Here is a 19,809-nt window from a genome sequence, read left to right as displayed (position 1 = left end):
TCCAACAAGCCCCATTGGCCTTTTCTTCTAACGTTATCAAGAAAGAAAATGAAACCAAGGAGATTGGATCACATCAATCTCCTCTCCTAAAGAAGGAAACATTATCATCCTGATGCACAACTTCTTGGTTTCTATATGAAAAAATAAATAAACCCAGTCATCGCAACCACCCATCCTCCAAAGAAGAAAAACTGTTAGACTTGAAATGGCAGAGCCCATGTAGAAATATTTGAGCAATGATGAATGTGAATAGAAAGCCCATAGCCACAGTAATACTCTATGTTGTTGATCTAATCTCTAAATGAAAATTCTCACTTGGAACCAACCAACAAAGGGGACCCCATGACTATACAATACCAGCATATAAACACAAATCAAGAGCAGTACTAGATAAGATAAGCACATCCTATGCTTAATCTATCATGGTCTCCAAGATGAGCAACTATTATACTTCCAATCATCATTTGTGAGATGAACATTTGACCTCCCCCAGTCATAAACAATAGACATAACTTGTCCACTATTAACATCGATATGAAGGTTACGCCAGTGCCCACTAGGATGGCTACAATTGCAGCAAATAGGAGTGATACACACTCACCGAACCCCATTGTTTTAAACAACACTGATGCATAAAGAGAAATCACATTTATTCTAGTCATCTGTTAGAAGAATAGGAGTGCTATTGCCATCACTAATTGTGGCCTACAGTAAGATCATTCTAAATGGATGTTCCTCTATTATCTCGTAGATATCACTAGCCTTGAAGAGGTCATTAAGCTTTGTTTCAACATTGGTTGTTCCTCGAACTCGTTGCAACACTGTCTTGGCCTTTTGGTGGTCATTGCTGCATTAGATCAGACTGTTGGCTATCTCAGGGAGGAAAATGACTCAAAGAGTTAGGATTGAAGCTGGGACAACATCCATGGCAAGGGAGATTCTCCAACCCCAACCACCTTTGATCTTTTGAGTTCTATAGTTGATGAGATTTGTAGATAGTACTCCAATGCCAACACATACCTAGAAAGCCATGTTGAATGCTCCTCTGTATTGTGGTGTAACTATTCCTGAGAGATATAGAGGAACTGACTACAGAAACTAAAAAAGATAATAGGTGAGACAACTCTACATTGGCTTATTCAAAGGATTTGATATGGAAAGTATAGGATTATGTTTTTCATTGATATAAGAATTTCCAACCTAGATATCCAACGGGGTCAGTACAGTAAATTCAGGATTATTTAAATATATTAACAATAAATGACTTCTTAACTAAAGTGATGAATTTCAAATGTAGATATATAATGGAAATGGAATATAAGAGATAAGGTTTCTACTTCATCGTTATGTGCAGGGTAACAAAAGGAAAAACCATATAATGACTTTATCAAAGAGATTAGGATCACAATCAATTTTTTCACTAAAGAAAGGAAATGTCACAAAGGACAATTAATCTCCTTTCCTAAAGAAGGAAATGTTATCATGATGATAACGTTATCAAGAAAGGAATTGAAACCAAGGAGAATGGATCACAATAAATCAATCTTCTCTCCCAAAGAAGGAAACATTATCATCATGATAACGTTATCAAGAAAGAAAATGAAACCAAGGAGATTGGATCACAATCTATCTCCTCTCCTAAAGAAGGAAACATTATCATCATGATGGACAACTTCTTGGTTTCTAGAAGTAAAAAATAAATAAACCCAGTCATTACAACCACCCATCCTCCAAAGAAGAAAAAGTGTTAGACTTGAAATGGTGGAGCCTAGACAGAAATATTTGTGCAATGATGAATGTGAATAGAAAGCCCACAGCCACAGGAATACTCTATGTTGTTGATCTGATCTCCAACTGAAAATTTCACTCAGAACCAACCAACCAAAGGGACCCCATGACCAAGCAAAACCAGCAACATAAACATAAATCAAGAGCAATACTAGATACGAATATACTATGCTCAATCTACCAGTCTCCAAGATGAGTAGCCATAATACTTCCAATCATCATTTGTGAGATGAACTTTTTACCTCCCCTGACCATAAAGACTCGACGACCTAACTTGTCCATTTTCAACATCGATATGAAGGTTACGCTAGTGCCCACTAGGTCGGTTACAACTGCAACAGATAGGAGTGATACACTCTCACTCAACCCCATTGTTTTAAACAACACTGATGCATAGAGAGAAATCACATTTATTCTAGTTATCTGTTAGAAGAATAGGAGTGCAATTGCCATCACTAATTGTGGCCTATATCTTGCCTTTAAGGTCATTCTAAATGGATGTTCCTCTATTATCTCGTAGATATCACTAGCCTTAATGAGGTCATTAAGCTCTGTTTCGATATTGGTTGTACCTCGGACTCGTTGTAGCATTGTCTTGGCCTTTTGGTGGTCATTGCTGCGTTAGATTAGACTGTTGGCTGTCTCAGGGAGACAAAGGGCTCCAAGAGCTAGGATTGATGCTGGGATAACATCCATGGCAAGAGAGATTCTCCAGCCCCAACCACCTTTGATCTTTTGAGTTCCATAGTTGATGGGATTTGCAAATAGTACTCCAATGCCAACACAGACTTGGAAGGCCATGTTGAATGCTCCTCTGTATTGTGTTGGAACCATTTCTGAGAGATATAGAGGGACTGACTGCAGAAACCAAATGAGATTATAGGTGAGACAACTCTACATTGGCTTATTCAAAGGATTTGATATGGAAAGTATATGATTATGTTCTTCATTGATTTGAGAATTCTCGGCATATATATCCAACAAGGTCTCTACAGTGAATTCAAGATTATTTGAGTATATTAACAATAGATGACTTCTTAACCAAAGTGATGAATTTCAAGTGTAGATATGTAATGAAAATGAATTATAAGAGATAAGGTTTATGCCTCATCGTTATGTGCTAGCCAACAAAAGGAGAAACCATATGTTGGCTTTATCAAAGAGATTGGGATCGCAATTAATCTCTTCACTAAAGAAAGGAAATGACACCAATGAGATTGGATCACAATCAATCACCTCACTCAAGAAAGAAAATGACAACAAGGAGATTGGATTACAATCAATCTCCTCTTCTAAAGAAGGAAACGTCATCATCAAGATGGAAACCAATATGGAAAAGAATGAATCATAATCAATCACCTTACTTAAGAAAGGAAATGAAACCAAGGAGATTGGATCACAATCAATCTTCTCTCCTAAAGAATGAAACGTTATCGTGATGATAACATTAACATTAATATTAACCTAGAATTAACGTTGTGTGGACGTAGGTCCAAGAGAGGAACCGAACCATGGTATATCTTGTGTCTCAGTCTTCTCTCAAACTAATATTATTAACATTAACATGGAATTACCCACCTGGTTTGAGAATCCAACTCCAATTCCATGCAAGATATGGCCTAAAATAAGGATGTAAACATTGACTACAGCTCCACCAAGGGCTGCACCGGCAAGAAAAGCATCATCCCCAGCTAGAATTGATGGTTTGCGCCCAAAGGCTCACATGAGCGATGAGACAAAGAAGGTAGCAACAAGTCCACCAATGTAGTTCTGGTGTCTTCTTTAATCCTAGTGTAGCCCTTTGGGAAGAACTTCCTCATAAATGGTTCCATGGATGTGACTCCTTCACATTTTCTTCCATATGTTAATCTAATTTTTTGAATTTTTAAGTTTATAAAAAAAATATATTGCAAACCCATCTCTCAAAACTATTTCTTAGAACTCAATTCAATGCAATCAGTGATGTTGAAGAAAGAGTGATAAAATGGAGAAGTGAGGAGGTGTAAGAAGGACGTGAAATTCCCATGTCATAGCCAAAGGTGACTCCTCCCATGGCAGCAATCATACATTAGAGTTTGACAAATAAGGTCATCCTTACATTGTACTGATCAGAGCCTTTGTTTGTAACTACAAATCCAACTGCTATGGCCTTCTCCTTAGATCAATCCCCCGACCATAAAGAAGACTCGACAACCTAACTTGTCAATTTTCAACATCGATATGAAGGTTACGCCAGTACCCACTAGGTCGGTTACAACTGCAACAGATACGAGTGATACACTCTCACTGAACCCGAAAGGCTTGTGCGAAAAGGCGCGTGTCACTGAAGAAGCAAAGAAGGAAGCAACAAGGCCAGCTATATAGAGTGAGGATGTGAAAAAGGTCAAGAGTTGACTATCAAATTTGCAGTAGTTCTTATTCTGGTGGCCTCTTTCATCACCTTTGGTAAGAACTTCTTCAGAAATGACTCCATTGATGTGACTCCACCTTATATTTCTTCTATATGTTAATCCATTTGTTTGAATTTTTAACTTATGAAAAGATGCAGACCCAGCTCTCCTGTGTACTTCCAGACTATTACCACATACTAATAATAGTACTTTTGATACTATTAGTTTTGTTGGGCCACTGGGCTTTATTATAGAAAGGTGAAGCATGAGTACATGACTGTCAGTTATTTGATAACATATGAGAATTGTTACAATACATCAAAGAATTATTAGCTTTTAATTTAAAGATAATAATGCTAAAATCTGTTATCAATGTCAACCTAGTCAATTTGTTGTAATACCACTATGTGATTCTCTACTGCTTACTTATATGGGAAAGACTGATAAAATGGAGACTTGAGTTCAAGAGGGACCTGAAATTCCTATATAGCCAAAGATGAATCCTCCCATGGCAGCCATCATACATGAAAGCATGACAAACAAGGTCATCCTTCCATTGTACTGACCACCTTTGCTGTAGTTGCAAAACCACTGCCATGGGCTTCTCCTTTAGATCAATCAACAAAGAGAGAGATGCTGGACTTTAACTTATGTGGCAAGTCTATGAATTGTCTATGGGATACCATGGACTTCCGCATCAATTGGGTAACAACCAAGACCATTTGTGAAGCTTGGCCCATGTAAATTTTACTTTATTGGCTTTTCATTATTATTTGTAAACTATGGGAGTGAGGATCTGACAGGCCCTTAGCTGCAATTTTTAGCCAGGCATATTTTCCCATGTTACCATTTAGCCATGAGAAGGTTTCAGATCAATCAATTTTTACCCAAAAAAAAAAAGGTTTCAGATCAATCTATTGTGTCCTCATAATATATTGGTAAAATTACAAGTTTACTCAAAATTGGTGGGTTTGGGTGCATTTATTTATTCATCCAATTTTTTGTTTAACTAACACGATGGGGTTCCTTAAAAGGCAGTGTACGGTGATGAGATTTTGATTTTCATGGTGTGAGGTGGTTATTTTGCCCTTCTTTGTGTTTGGGTGTAGAGGTCACACAACCTTCTATATTTCTTTTTTTCCTTTAATCAAATTAGTCCAAAAAAAAAAAAAATGTATTACAAAACTACATGAAACAATGCCCCACGCTCCCAACGTATCTTTTGTAGACATTTTTTAGTCTCTCTCGACAATTGACAATTGATTGGATTAATTATGAACAAAAATCCCAGAAGAAATTGTAATAAAGCCATATCAGGGAGTCCACGGTGGAGTAACATCTTAGAGGAGTGTGAGACTGTTACTCTATAAGGATGGTATGATCATCCAAATTGACTATTTGATCACTTTGTTATCTGAAGATATAATTATGAGATCTTGTGCATTGGAACTCATTTAATAAGGGAATTTACTTATTTTGGCAAGAGATCACTCTTTGGCTGTGTGGCCCCTTCATAATGTGGGAGTCAATGAGAGTGGGTGTTGGGCATCAATATGGATGGATTTTGATTTCATAGGAGTGAGGCGATAATTTCACGGGTTCCTAAGTCTAGGTGCAAGAACCACACAACGTTTTTTTCCCTTATTTTTTGTAGTGAAAATTTTATTTTTATTTTTTATTTTTTGTGGGGGAGTGTGACCCCTACACCTAGACACATGGGGGAGAAATGATCCAACCCACCTCAGATGAAATAAAAAATGACATTTCTATGGATGCTTTCTCATACATTCTCATTGGCCCTCACACATGCATAGGAACCGCACTCTGCTATAGAAAACACTCCACCCCCCCTTTTTCTAATAGTATGAATCTTCAAAACTCCTGTATTGGACATGTGGCCAACTCGGATTGAGTTCAAATTTCATATATAAGTAGATAGACCTATTGTTTCATTAAAAAACAAAACAAAACAAAAAAAAACAAAAAACAAAAAACAAAAAACAAAACAAAACAAAACAAAACAAAAAAACTAATACAAAAAACAAAAAACTATTTGTACACAATTTCATGAATGTAAACAAACAAGATCTCTCTCTTCACATCCCTTTGTATCTGTCATAGCTTTACTATCCCGTTTCTCCTCCCTGACAATCCTTTTCCAGAACCAGTGCTCAAGCCATACTCTATCTATCAATTCAATGGGCAAGTTCTTGGTTTCTGGAAGTAAAAAATATACAAACCCAGTCATCACAGCCACCCATCCTCCAAAGAAGAAAAAAGTGCAAGACTTGAAATGGCAGAGCATAGACAGAAAGGTTTGAGCAATGATGAATGTGAATAGAAAGCCCACAGCCACAGTAATGCTCTGTGCTGCTGATCTGATCTCCAATTGAAAAATCTCACTTGGAACCAACCAACCTAGAGGACCCCATGACCAAGCAAAACCAACAACATAAACACAAATCAAGAACAATACTAGATGAGCATATCCTTTGCTCAATCCACCATGGTCTCCAAGCTGACTAGCCATTATACTTCCAACCATCATTTGTGAGATGAACATTTGAACTCCCCCGACCATAAACAAGACCCGACGACCCAACTTGTCCACTATCAACATTGATATGAAGGTTGCGCTAGTACCCACTAGGCCGGTTACAACTGCAGCAGATAGGAGTGAAACACTCTCACTGAACCCCATTGTTCTGAACAAAACCGGTGCATAGAATGAAATCACATTTATTCCAGTTACCTGTTGGAAGAATGGGATTGAAATTGCCATCACTAATTGTGGCCTATATCTTGCCTGTAAGATCATTCTAAATGGGTGTTCCTCCATGGTCTTAGAGATCTCACTAGCCTTAATGAGATCATTAAGCTCTGTTTCGACATTGGTTGTACCTCGGACTCGTTGCAACATTGTCTTAGCATTTTGGTGGTCATTGCTGCGTTGGATCAGACTGTTAGCTGTCTCAGGGAGGAAAATGGCACCAAGAGTTAGGATTGAAGCAGGGACAGCAGCCATGGCAAGGGAGATTCTCCAGCCCCAACCACCTTTGACCTTTTGAGTTGCATAATTGATGAGGTTTGCTGATAGTACTCCAATGCCAACACAGACTTGGAAGGCAATGTTGAATGCTCCTCTGTATTGTGGTGGAGCCATTTCTGAGAGATATAGAGGGACTGACTGCATAAACCAAATGAGTTAATAGGTGAGACATCTCTACATTGGCTTATTTAAAAGATTTGATATGAAAAATGATAGCATTATGTTCTTGATTAATTTGAGAATTCTCAGCATAGATATCCAACAAGGTCTTTATAGTGAATTCAGGATTAATTGAGCATATTAACGATAGATGACTTCTTAACCAAAGTGATGGATTTCAATTGTAGATATATAAATGAAAATGGAATTACCCACCTGGTTTGAGAAACCAACTCCAATTCCAAGCAAGATACGGCCTAAAATAAGCATGTAAACATTGACTGCAGCTCCACCAAGGGCTGCACCGGCAAGGAAAGCAGCACCGCCGGCCAGAATTGATGGTTTGCGCCCAAAGGCTCGTGTGACCGATGAGGCAAAGAAGGTAGCAACAAGTCCAGCAATGTACAGTGAAGATGTAAAAGAGGTTAAGAGTTGGCTATCAAATTTGCAGTAGTTGCTTATTCTGGTGTCTTCTTTAATCCTAGTGTAGACCTTTGGGAAGAACTTCCTCAGAAATGGTTCCATGGATGTGACTCCACCTTCACATTTTCTTCCATGTTAATCCAATTGTTTGAATTTTTAAATTAAAAAAAAAAAAAAAAAAAAAAAACTGCTGCCATACGGCCCATACCCACAATTTGAAGATTGAAAACAAAGACTGGCTTGATGCTTGGGTTTGCTATGAGAGACCCTATCGATTGGTGAGAGATTGGCCATATCCCTTCTTCTTTCCCTTCTATTTTCTTTCTGTACATTCATGTCTTCATTGTTTTACTACTTGTTTCTATTTCCTACTTCAGTCCTCGCAGGCCATTACTTAGGTGATTCTTGATTTGTTTTATTACTGTTCTGAGGGCTGCATGGTATTCAGCCTGTGGTTCCTCATTCCGGCCTTTCTTAACATGCGGCATCAAGGTGCTGTGAGCATCACATCTGTTCGGTTGATCAAGGTAAGTTTTAAAAGGTTTACACAGCTGGGATTTTGGGGAATTCTTCCTTGTGGATTGAGATATATTGTTAGCTTCTAAATCTGTATCTAGGTTGCTATTTAAGTGACTTGCTGTTCTGAATTATCCAGCCAGTGGAATGAATGAATTTTTACATATGATGATTAACTCATGGAGTAATGTTTCTGTCTATATTCTGGTGCTATTCTGCAATGTGGATGAGGAGTTATAATGATACTTCTAAATCTGAAGTTGGTTTTTAATTTCATCCTTTGGCCAATTAGTTTTTTATTTCATCCTTTGGCCATTACTTGGAATCCAACCATTAGATTGGAACCAAACTTAAGAGATTGAAGAACTTGGGGAAACCTAGTTATTTATTAATTTGGGACTAATCTGAGTACTGGTTTGGGATTATCCTAGAGATTGGTCTGCTGGCTGCACACCTCTACAATTCTGTTGTGGGTAGGGTTCTGATTCTACAATGACGTTAAATTGAATACACCAATTAGTTTTGGAATGACTGGTTTGAAAGGGAAAAATATCAGAGAAGTTAAATGTTAAAACCCTTTTTTGTATTTTCCTTTTCCTTCTCTTTATTCGTTCAATCTTTCTTGATGTGTAAGGTGGGAGGTTGTGGAAAAAATAATTCATGCTCAAGTGTATCAGGTGATTTGTTAACCCATCTCTCAAAACTACTTGTTAAAACTCAATTCATTGCAATCAGTGATGTTGAAGAAAGATTGATAAAATGGAGAAGTGAGAAGGTGTAAGAAGGACCTGAAATTCCTATGTCATAGCCGAAGATGACTCCACCCATGGCAGCAATCATACATGAGAGTATGACAAACAGGGTCATCCTTCCATTGTACTGATCAGAGCCTTTGCTTGTAACTGCAAATCCAACTGCCATGGCCTTCTCCTTAGATCAATCTATCACATTCAAAAACACAAATAAAGCAAAGAGCAAGAGAGAAAGTGAGATGAATGAGTGACCCCATAGTCTTCTATAGCCCTAAAAGATGGATGATGAGACAAAAGGAGCAGTCTTACTTGACTACAAGAGTTCATGATAAGCCAAACAGTGCAAGAGCTTTCACAATAAATTTCCACAATTTGGTTGGACTTTTCTAAGGCTTGACTTCTGGTGACGACTGAGAGTATGGGATCCCATCGGCCTTGCTATCAATTACTAAAAACTAAGACCATTTGACTTTACTTTCATTGCTTTTCATTATTTGCCCCCTTAAATATGAGATTTGGTTGTTTTTTCATGAACTCATTAGTTTGGATAGGATTGCAAGAATTAATATTTAAAGATTGATTCAAGGTTGATGTGGATATCTTCAATGAGATTTGGGAACTTGCAGCCTTCTGGGTCTCAATAAAATAATGTTAGAGATACCTTTTCCACACTATCCGGGCCCTCGATCAATAGATTCTCTCTTGGTCTTAAATTTTAAAGAATTAAATTTAGTTTTTCACTGGGTTTCAGTAAATTCTTTCAATTCCCTGTAATGAATTTTGTATCAATTTCCTCTCACAATAGGTTCTTTTTTTGTTGAGTTGAATAATTTTTCACTTTCATGTATGAGAGATGAGAACTCCAGAAGAAATACTGTAATGTTTCAAGAAAGTTTGAAACTGGGTTAGAGATGCAATCTGATAGATTGTTGCAGAAATCCAGTGTTTAATCCCATAACATTTATAGAACTAATTCTGTATAACCCAGGTAGATTCCATAAAGGATGAGATTTCAATATTTCCGTTCCTCCCATCACTCTTTTGATTGAATATTGTCATGCTTTAAACATCCCTGGCATCTGAATATCTCATTCATCTACTTACACTCCCCTTTCTCCTCCATGAGAATCCTCCTCCAGAACCAATGGTTACCCCAAACTTGATCCATCAATTCGACTGGCAAGTTCTTGGTTTCTGGCAATAATAAGTACATAAAAACAATCATCACAGCAACCCATCCTCCAAAGAAGAAGAAAATGCCGGACTTGAAATGGCAGAGCATGGACAGAAAGGTCTGAGCAATGATGAATGTGAAAGCTCACAGCCACAACAATGCTCTGCCCTGCTGATCGAATCTCCAATTGGAAAATCTCACTCGGAACCAACCAACCCAAGGGACCCCATGACCATCCAAAACCAGCAACACAAACACAAATCAATAACAATACTAGATATGAGTATCCTTTGATCAAGCCACCATGGTCTCCAAGCTGAGCAGCCATGATACCTCCAATCATCAATTGTGAGATGAGCATTTGAACTCCACCAGCCATAAACAAGACTCGAGGACCAAACTTGTCCACCATCAACATCGATATGAAGGTCGAGCCAGTGTCCACCAATTACAACTGCAGCTATGAGAGAGGCACTCTCCCCAAACCCAATTGTTCTGAGCAACAATGGTGCATAGAAGGCAATCACATTTATTCTAGTTACCTGTGAGAAGAATGGGATAGCAATAGCCATCACTATTTGTGGCCTATATCTTTCTGAATGGGTGGTCCTCCATGGACTTGGAGATCTCACTAGCCTTAATGAGGTCATCAAGCTCTGCTTGGATATCGATTGTTCCACGGACCCGTTGCAACATCGCCTTGGCCTTTTGGTGGTCATTGCTTCATTGGATCAGGCTGTTGGCTGTATCAGGGAGGAAAAGGGCTTAGAATTGAAGTGGGGACAGCAGCCATTGCAAGGGAGATTCACCAGCCCCAGCCACCTTTAATTTTCTGGGCTCCATTGTTGATGAGATTTGCAGATAATTGTCCTATTCCAACACTAAACTGGATGCCACTGTTAAATGCTCCTCTGTAATTTGGTGGTGCCATTTCTGCAACATATAGAGGAACTGACTGCAGAATGCAGAAAATGAGGAAATGTGTGACTGTAGAGGAAAAAACAGTTCAATTTTTCCACTTTTGATGGTATATGATAGACAGGCCATGGCTAGGTAGGCTTGTTAAGACTCGGTTCCAAATTTCAATTGAAGACATGTAATGGCAATGAAAAACCCACCTGGCAAGCGAATCCGACTCCAATTCCAAGAAAGATACGGCCTAGTATAAGCATGTAGACATTGACCGCAGCTCCACCAAGGGCTGAACCAGCAAGGGAAGCAGCTCCACCAACAAGAATTGATGGTTTGCGCCCGAAGGCTCATGTCACAGAAGAGGCAAAGAAAGAAGCAACAAGGCCAGCTATGTAGAGTGAGGATGTGAAGGAGGTCAAGAGTTGGCTGTCAAATTTGCAGTAGTTGCTTATTCTGGTGTCCTCTTTCATCTTTGTGTAGACCTCTGGGAAGAACTTCTTCAGAAATGGCTCCATGGATGTGAGTCCACCTTCATATTTTCTTCTTATATGTTAGTTAATCCAATTGTTTGAATTTTCAAGTAATGAAAAGAAAATGCAGTCCCACCTCTCCTATGAACTTTCAGTACTATTAATCTTGTTGGGTTGCTGGGTTTTGTTTTAGAAAGACAGAGCAATGAGGACATGACTGTCAATTACTTAACATATGAGAATTTTTTCTATACAGTAAAGAATTATTAGGAGTCAATTCAAAGATATGAAAAGAAAATGCAGTCCCACCTCTCCTATGAACTTTCAGTACTATTAATCTTGTTGGGTTGCTGGGTTTTGTTTTAGAAAGACAGAGCAATGAGGACATGACTGTCAATTACTTAACATATGAGAATTTTTTCTATACAGTAAAGAATTATTAGGAGTCAATTCAAAGATATGAAAAGAAAATGCAGTCCCACCTCTCCTATGAACTTTCAGTACTATTAATCTTGTTGGGTTGCTGGGTTTTGTTTTAGAAAGACAGAGCAATGAGGACATGACTGTCAATTACTTAACATATGAGAATTTTTTCTATACAGTAAAGAATTATTAGGAGTCAATTCAAAGATATAAGAAAAGTGCAAAAGTGTTTGTGTCTAATGCAAAAACCTGTTTCAATGTCAAGCTATTAGATTTGTTGTTTGCTGTAATACCATTCTGTAATTCTCTACTAGGACTTATATGGGAGAAATTGATAAAATGGAGAGTTGAGTTGAAGAGGGACCTGAAATTCCAATATCATAGCCAAAGATGACTCCTCCCATGGCAGCCATCATACATGAGAGGATGACAAACAGTGTCATCCTTCCATTGTACTGACCACCTTTGCTAGTAACTGCAAATCCTACTGCCATGGGCTTCTCCTTTAGATAAAATCACAACACACAGAGAGAGAAAGAGAGAGAGATGAATGAGTCACTTTTTCTCGTTAGTTTATAAATAGATTGTTGATGAGACAAGCAGCAAACTTTCTTGACTGGCATGATCGGTACTTTAGTTGGACTCTTTATTATTATAACATCTAAAACTTTATCCCAATTTAATGGGTCGGTGAAAATTCTAAACAAGAAAATATGAAAATCTATGCAAAAAGATTGACAGGCAAATTAAAATAAGTGCGGACGGCTGGACTTAAAATAATGTGCAGAGCCTATGAATAGTCTTTGGATACCATGGAGGCATGGACTTCCCTTCCCCATCGATTAGGTCTGAACAAAGACAATCTCTGCATCTGGCATTCTGGCCGATGTAAATTTTACTTTATTGGCTTTTCTATTAATTTTTCTATTGATAGAAAATGATTAGATCTAGAGAAGAGTGTGTCAACAAAGATTGGTCACCAAAATTGGCTATACATATATTTATTTTTTAACAAGTGATTAGATTATGTTATCACGGAATCAGAGCTAGTGGAGTAGATGCTACTCTCACTTTCTTTTGGTGACTTTCCCTTGCAGGAAACCTTGCATGACATAAACACCATGGATTATATACTGAACCAGAGTCAATCCATCAATTATTGTAATTAATATTAACTAAATTAAACTCAAAATAGACCTATGATATCGTTCCTTCATTAGTCATTTCTATGCTCGGCCGAGAAAGAGGAGGAAGAAGAAGTGGTCCCGCTTTTTTGAATTAAACAAAAATAAATGACAATAAAAATTAGGGATGTAAATGGATTGGATTCGGCATGGATTCACTATTCGAATCTGAATCCACATGAACCATTTTTTTTCTAAAATATTTTATCAAATTTTAGGAACATCTTGAGCTCCAAAGAAGAGTTTGTAATTAAATGTCTAAAATATCTCTAAAATCATGATTTTCTTAAGGTCCAAATATGATTTTTTTTTTTAATGAAAAAGAATCCTTCCTTGCATTTGTGGGTCAACAAGGATGATATGATCACTCAAACTGACTCACAATATGATCTATGTCTTATCTAAAGATAATATATAGGATTATGGTATTGTAAATCCCGTGACATAACACATTAAGGTTGTAAGAAAATAAATTGTTTCATTAGCATGTGATTGGACTGTATTATCACAGAATTCATATAACAAGATAAATTTCAACTTGAAGTAAAAAAAAAAAAAAAAAAACGACTTTTTCTATGCCCATAGTGAATGAGAATTTATTCACCGCGGGCTTAAGATGCAAGATATGAACATGTGGGGTATTGGGAGAGTATTTTAGAAAGGTACCATTACCTTACAGGGGTTTGTGAAGGTCCATGTAATTTTAAGAACACCATTTCACTATTATGCAATCTAGTGGCATGTATTTAAATTTGGCCACTATCCAATTGCTTTTTGAGGCACTTTCTCTGCATGTTTGGGGTTGAAACTTGATACTTCATCGAGGACGGTTCATGTCTCAAGTCAGGGTCCTCTCCAAAACAAACCCACCGACGTTCACCAAATGATGAGTAAATTTTATTATTCTTTTTTTTTATTTTTTGGTCGTGTACCTCATGACATGTGATCTGTACGTACATAAGAAAGTGCGTATATAAAATATGGCAAAGTTTATGCACAACCATATATATACACGATTGTTGCTTTAACCATCAGATAGGGGTAGAGAGAGTGTGTGTAATAGCATATCGGCCATTTTATTCAATTCATAAATAAATGAGCCCTTTTAACTCAACAGTAGAGTCACGTAGCTTTCATACGGTGTCAGTCATCAGCTCAAATGTAATAAAAGGCTTACTTTTTTCACAAAACTCCAGTCTTAGTATTCAATTTTCAGCAGAGAACATAGAGATTTTCTAACCTTTTTTTTAATATGGATGATTGTAATGAAACACATTTAAGACATTTTGTAGTAGGATCGATATATTTTGTTAGGTACACTTGATGTAAAAGTGTAATATGGTTATTTACACTTTATGCTACTTTGGATGTCTTTTGTTTTAAATACTTATGCTACTTTGGATGTCTTTTGTTTTAAATACTTAATACCTCATCTGATAATTATGCATGTTGGATGATTATAGTTTTATAGATCTTTTGGTACATTCATTAGGGGATAAACATTTATATGATACTAACAAGTTTAAAATTTATATTGAATCAGTTATGGAAAATGTCAATAATACTCCAATAATCTCCTCTAATGACGATGATGGAGAAGAATTGATTCTCGCAACATTGTTAATAGCACAATATCATTATTCTAGCAATCTATACGCTAGAGAACCACGCAGGGATAATTCACAGGGGCAGCATGGGTACATGAGATGTTGCATGGGCATGTAAACCGCTGTTACGAAGAATTTGGCATGGAACGACATGTGTTTTTAAATTTATGCCTACTAATGCGATAACGTGGTTGGTTATAGAAAGTCTTATTATTAGGGTAGATGAGCAATTGGCTATGTTCATGTTTAGAATAATAGGAATATGTCCTACTAATAGAGCAGTTGAGGAGAGATTTCAGCATTCAGGACAGACTGTTAGCTATTACTTTGGCAAAGTATTGCAAGGGGTGCTTAAGCTTTCTAAGGAGTATATCAAAGCCCCATCGTTTGATGAGATTCCTATGGAAATAATTGCAAACAACAAATGGTGGCCATATTTTAAAGTAAAATGAAAAATTTCTTTCTAATAAGTTTACATCACTTTTTGACTTATGGTCGTTTTTTGTTTCATTTTTTTTTAAATTAGGATTGCATTGATGCTATAGATGGTACACATGTTACTACTATAGTTCCCAAGGGAAAACAGATCACATATCGAGGATAGAAGGAGATAACAACTCAAAATGTGATGTGTGCCTGCTCGTTTGACATGAAATTCACTTTTTTATATGCGGGTTGGAAAGGCAATGCAAATGATTATCGTGTAATCAATAGAGCCCAAGAGGATCCTACCTTGCGATTTCCTCATCTTCCCCAAGGTATATCAATGCCCAAATTATCATGTATGCAAATGATTATTATGTATGCTTTTAATGTCTTGCTTTATCATATTGTAGGGAAGTATTATGTTGTAAACTCAGGATATGCGAGTAGGAATAGATATTTGACACCATTCAAAGGATAGAGATATCATATACCAGATTATAATGGAGGAAGAAGACAACCTAGAAGTACTAAGGAATTGTTTAATTATAGACATTCTTCTTTAAGGAATCATATTAAGCGTCGTTTTGGGATTTGAAAATCAGGATTCCCTATTTTAAAAAATATGTCTCAATTCTCACTTAGTTACCAAAGTTATATTGTGATAGCTTGTTGTGGATTTCATAATTATATCAAACCTGAACAAATAGCAGATGCACTTTTTCAACAATTCGGGGAAGATGACTACTATGATCCTAATGAAGAGAGAGTGAGGGTAGTCAACGTTCACAGAGAACAAGAAGATGGTGATGTTGATGGTACTTCTACTACAATTCATCAGGGCAGTCAACATGTACAAGGAAGACAGATGAATGAGCTAAGGATACAAATTGCAAATCAGATGGCAGTAGATAAGGGTTACCCCCTAATTTGATTGTTTAAGTAATAAAATTTCAAGACACCTATTTGCAGCTATGATTTTTATTTTGTAATTCCTGTAAACTTGAATAGTAAACTTTTGTTTTTTTTATTAAGATAAATGTGGAAACTCTTTATGCTTTTATTTTATTATTTCCTTTAAGTAATAGTATTTTAAAAGATAATTTCATAAACAAATTATTTCCTTATTTAAGTTAAATTTGACCATAATAGCATGTATGTAATTATTGATTTTATTGTTCAAAAGTGAATTTATATAAAGTATTTGTCAAACACTGTTTCTATTCTTTTCCTGTTCTAAGGACATTTCTGAAATAGTTTTACCAAACGTTGTTTCTATTCCGCCAGAGTGTCTTCACAACATGGAATCGAAAAAGAACACTTTTGTAAAAGAGCACTCTCCAAGAATAGAAGTGTTATCAAACGGCCCCTAAGGGTTGTTATTTATTAGTGGAACATTTTCTTTCAAACTCATGCTCCATCTAGCTTCCTATCCCCTTTCTCCTCCCTGACAATCATCCTCTTCTAGAACCAGTGCTTGCCCCAAACATGATCCACCAATTCAATAGGCAAGTTCTTGGTTTCTAGAAGTAAAAAATATACAAACCCAGTCATCACAGCAACCCATCCTCCAAAGAAGAAGAAAGTGCCAGACTTGAAATGGCAGAGCATGGATAGAAAGGTTAAAGCTCACAGCCACATCAATGCCTTGTCCTGCTGATCTAATCTCCAATTGGAAAATCTCACTTGGAACCAACCAACCAAGAGGACCCCATAACCACCCAAAACCAGCAACGTAAACACAAACCAAGAACAATGCTAGATAAGCATATCCTTTGCTCAATCCACCATGGTCTCCAAGCTGAGTAGCCATTATAGCTCCAATCATCATTTGTGAGATGAACATTTGAATTCTTCCAACCAAAAACAAAACCGACGACCCAAATTGTCCACTATCAACATTGATATGAAGGTTGAGCTAGTGCCCACAAGACCAGTTACTACTGCAGATATGAGGGATGCACTCTCACCGAGCCCCATTGTTCTGAACAACAATGGTGCATAGAAGGCAATCACATTTATTCCAGTTACTTGTTGAAAGAATGGGATTGCAATTGCCATCACTAGTTGTGGTCTATATCTTGCTTCTATGATCTTTCTGAATGGGTGTTCCTCCATGTTCTTGGAGATTTCACTAGCAGGTCCTCAAGCTCTGCTTCGACGTCCGTTGTACCTTGTAGAAAATAAATGTCAGATCATTGAGAGATCAAACCTAATTGTTGCCTTAATGGTATGAGAGCTTTCAAACTATCTCCTGTACTGAATTTTTCATAGAAAGTGTAATAGGAATTGTTAGAAAAAGTGATGGGAGCTGAGTTGTGTCATTTGACATTGTCCTTAAGACCATAGACGGCCCTAAGGTGCAATGGAAAGTATTGCAAATTGGTTTTTAAGATAAAACAGCCCATGGGCTCCCCTAATAATCGTGCGCTCGATTACAAGACCCTTTTGAGTACTAACATACCTCAGACCCGTTGGAGCATCATCTTGGCCTTTTGGTGGTCTTTGTTGCAATCAAGCGGTTGGCTGTCTCTGGTAGGAAAAGAGCACCAAGAGTTAGGATTGAAGCTGGGACTGCAGCCATACCCAGAGAGATTCGCCAGCCCCAACCACCTTTAATCTTTTGTGTTCCATAGTTTATGAGATTTGCTACTAATGCTCCCGCAGCAATACTGAAGTGGAATCCATTGTTAAATCTTCCTCTGTAATGTGGTGGATCCATTTCTGAGATATAGAGGGACTGACTGCAGAATTTAGAAAACCAAGAAGAGCGAATGGGTGAAATTGTAATTGATTTTGCCACTTCATATTGGATTTTCTTAGAAGAACTTGGTTGCCTAGATCAGACAAGATGACTTCTTGGTCAGAGTTAAGTAATGGAAATAGACAACCCACCTGGTTTGCGAATCCAACTCCAATTCCAAGCAAGAGACGACCTAATATAAGCATGTAGACATTGACAGCAGCTCCACCTAGGGATGCACCGGCAAGGAAAGAAACTCCATCGACTAGAATTGATGGCTTGCGCCCATAGGCTCGTGTCACTGAGGTGGCAAAGAAGGTTGCAACAAAGCCAGCTATGTAGAGTGACGATGAGAAGGTGGTTAAGAGTTGGCTGTCAAATTTGCAGTAGTTGCTTACTCTGGTGTCCTCTTTCATTTTAGTGTAGACCTCTGGGAAGAATTTCCTCAAAAATGGTGACTCCACCTTCATATTTCTTTCCATATGTTAATCCCAATTGTTTGGATTTAAAAAAAAAATATGAATGAAAATGCAGACTCACCTCTCCTATTTACTTCCAGACTATCACCATAAACTAATAAAGTACTGCTACTACTATAACTGCCATGAGTAATAACTGTCTTCTTTTTTTCTTTTTCCCTTTTTTTTTTTTTTGTCTGTGTGGGGGTGGGGGGTGTGGGGTTTAGTTGTAGGATTAAACAAAGGGTAAAGGTAGGTAGAATTCAATCCCAAGGCCTGACCACAACAATCCAAGGTCAGGGATTGTATTTTTTTTTTATTTGAAAGGGGTTGGGTTGGGATGGGTTTTTTTTTTTTTTTTGGGGGGGGGTGGGTTGGTTGGGTTAAACATCAAAGAATTGTTAGCAGTCTTGTACCTAGATAAGATCAAATATGTGTTTGAATGTCAAGGTAGTGGATTTGCTCTAAAACTTTCTGATTCTTGAACTACACTGATTACTAACAAGAGAAAGACTGATAAAAATGCAGAGTTGAATTTAAGAGAGACCTGAAATTCCTACATCATAACCAAAGAGAAGTCCTCCCATGGCAGCAATCATACATGAGGAGAGGATGACAAACAGGGTCATCCTTCCATTGTACTGCCCACCTTGGCATGGAGTTGCAAATCCTACAGCCATGTGCTTCTCCTTTAGATCAACACAACTCAGAGAGAGAGAGAGAGATTGGCTAATGAGACACAAGCAGCAGCAGTCTTTCTTAACTGGTGTGGTTTGCAATTAGGTTGGACTCTTCTGATGCTGGACTCAACTAATGAATTGTCTTTGGGATGCCATGGACTTTCCCTTCCCCATCAGTTAGGTAACACCTAAAGTCCATTTGTGCAGCTTGTCCCATGTAAAGTTTACTTTTTTGGCTTTTCATTATTGTTTATGAACCATGGGAGTGAGGATCTGTCAGCCCCTTAACTGCAATTATTAGCTAGACATACTGTCCCATGTTACCATTTAGCCATGAGTAGGTTTCAGATCAATCAATATTGGGATTTACTGGCATGATCAGCATGATGAGCTAAGAGTTGGACTCTTCAGCAATAAAGTTGCATTCTTCTGAGGTTCTGACTTATTATGTGGTGATCAGCCTTTAAAATTGTCTTTGGGTTCCCATAGTCTATCCTTATCAATTGCCTAATAACAAAGATCAAATGCTCAGCCGATCCATGAAGACTTTGCTTTCTTGGCTTTTCATGATTGTTTATATTATTACGGAAGTGAGGAGTAAACACAGGCCCTTTGGCTGCAACACCTTCTGTCTAAATTTGGTGGAAAATGTCTTTGT

General features: G+C 37.5%; 1 protein-coding gene and 3 pseudogenes across 1 annotated transcript; all 4 read right to left on the bottom strand.

The window, feature by feature from the left end:
- Nucleotides 1–131: 131 nt before the first annotated feature.
- LOC122082164 lies at nt 132–6,708 on the bottom strand (annotated as a pseudogene).
- Nucleotides 6,709–6,771: 63 nt separating this feature from the next.
- LOC122082806 (hexose carrier protein HEX6-like) lies at nt 6,772–9,316 on the bottom strand. Its single transcript, XM_042650581.1, has 4 exons — nt 9,114–9,316; nt 7,603–7,925; nt 6,931–7,365; nt 6,772–6,839 (listed from the first exon to the last, which is right to left on the bottom strand). The coding sequence occupies exons 1-4, from the start codon at nt 9,244–9,246 to the stop codon at nt 6,834–6,836; spliced, it is 897 nt and encodes a 298-aa protein (XP_042506515.1). The 5' UTR covers nt 9,247–9,316; the 3' UTR covers nt 6,772–6,833.
- A 754-nt stretch (nt 9,317–10,070) lies between these two features.
- LOC122080682 lies at nt 10,071–12,550 on the bottom strand (annotated as a pseudogene).
- A 4,130-nt stretch (nt 12,551–16,680) lies between these two features.
- LOC122080781 lies at nt 16,681–19,151 on the bottom strand (annotated as a pseudogene).
- Nucleotides 19,152–19,809: the final 658 nt, after the last annotated feature.

Source organism: Macadamia integrifolia, chromosome 6 (genome assembly GCF_013358625.1).
Source record: "Macadamia integrifolia cultivar HAES 741 chromosome 6, SCU_Mint_v3, whole genome shotgun sequence".
Taxonomy (NCBI): Eukaryota; Viridiplantae; Streptophyta; class Magnoliopsida; order Proteales; family Proteaceae; genus Macadamia; species Macadamia integrifolia.
This window is presented reverse-complemented; position numbering and strand designations above follow the sequence as displayed.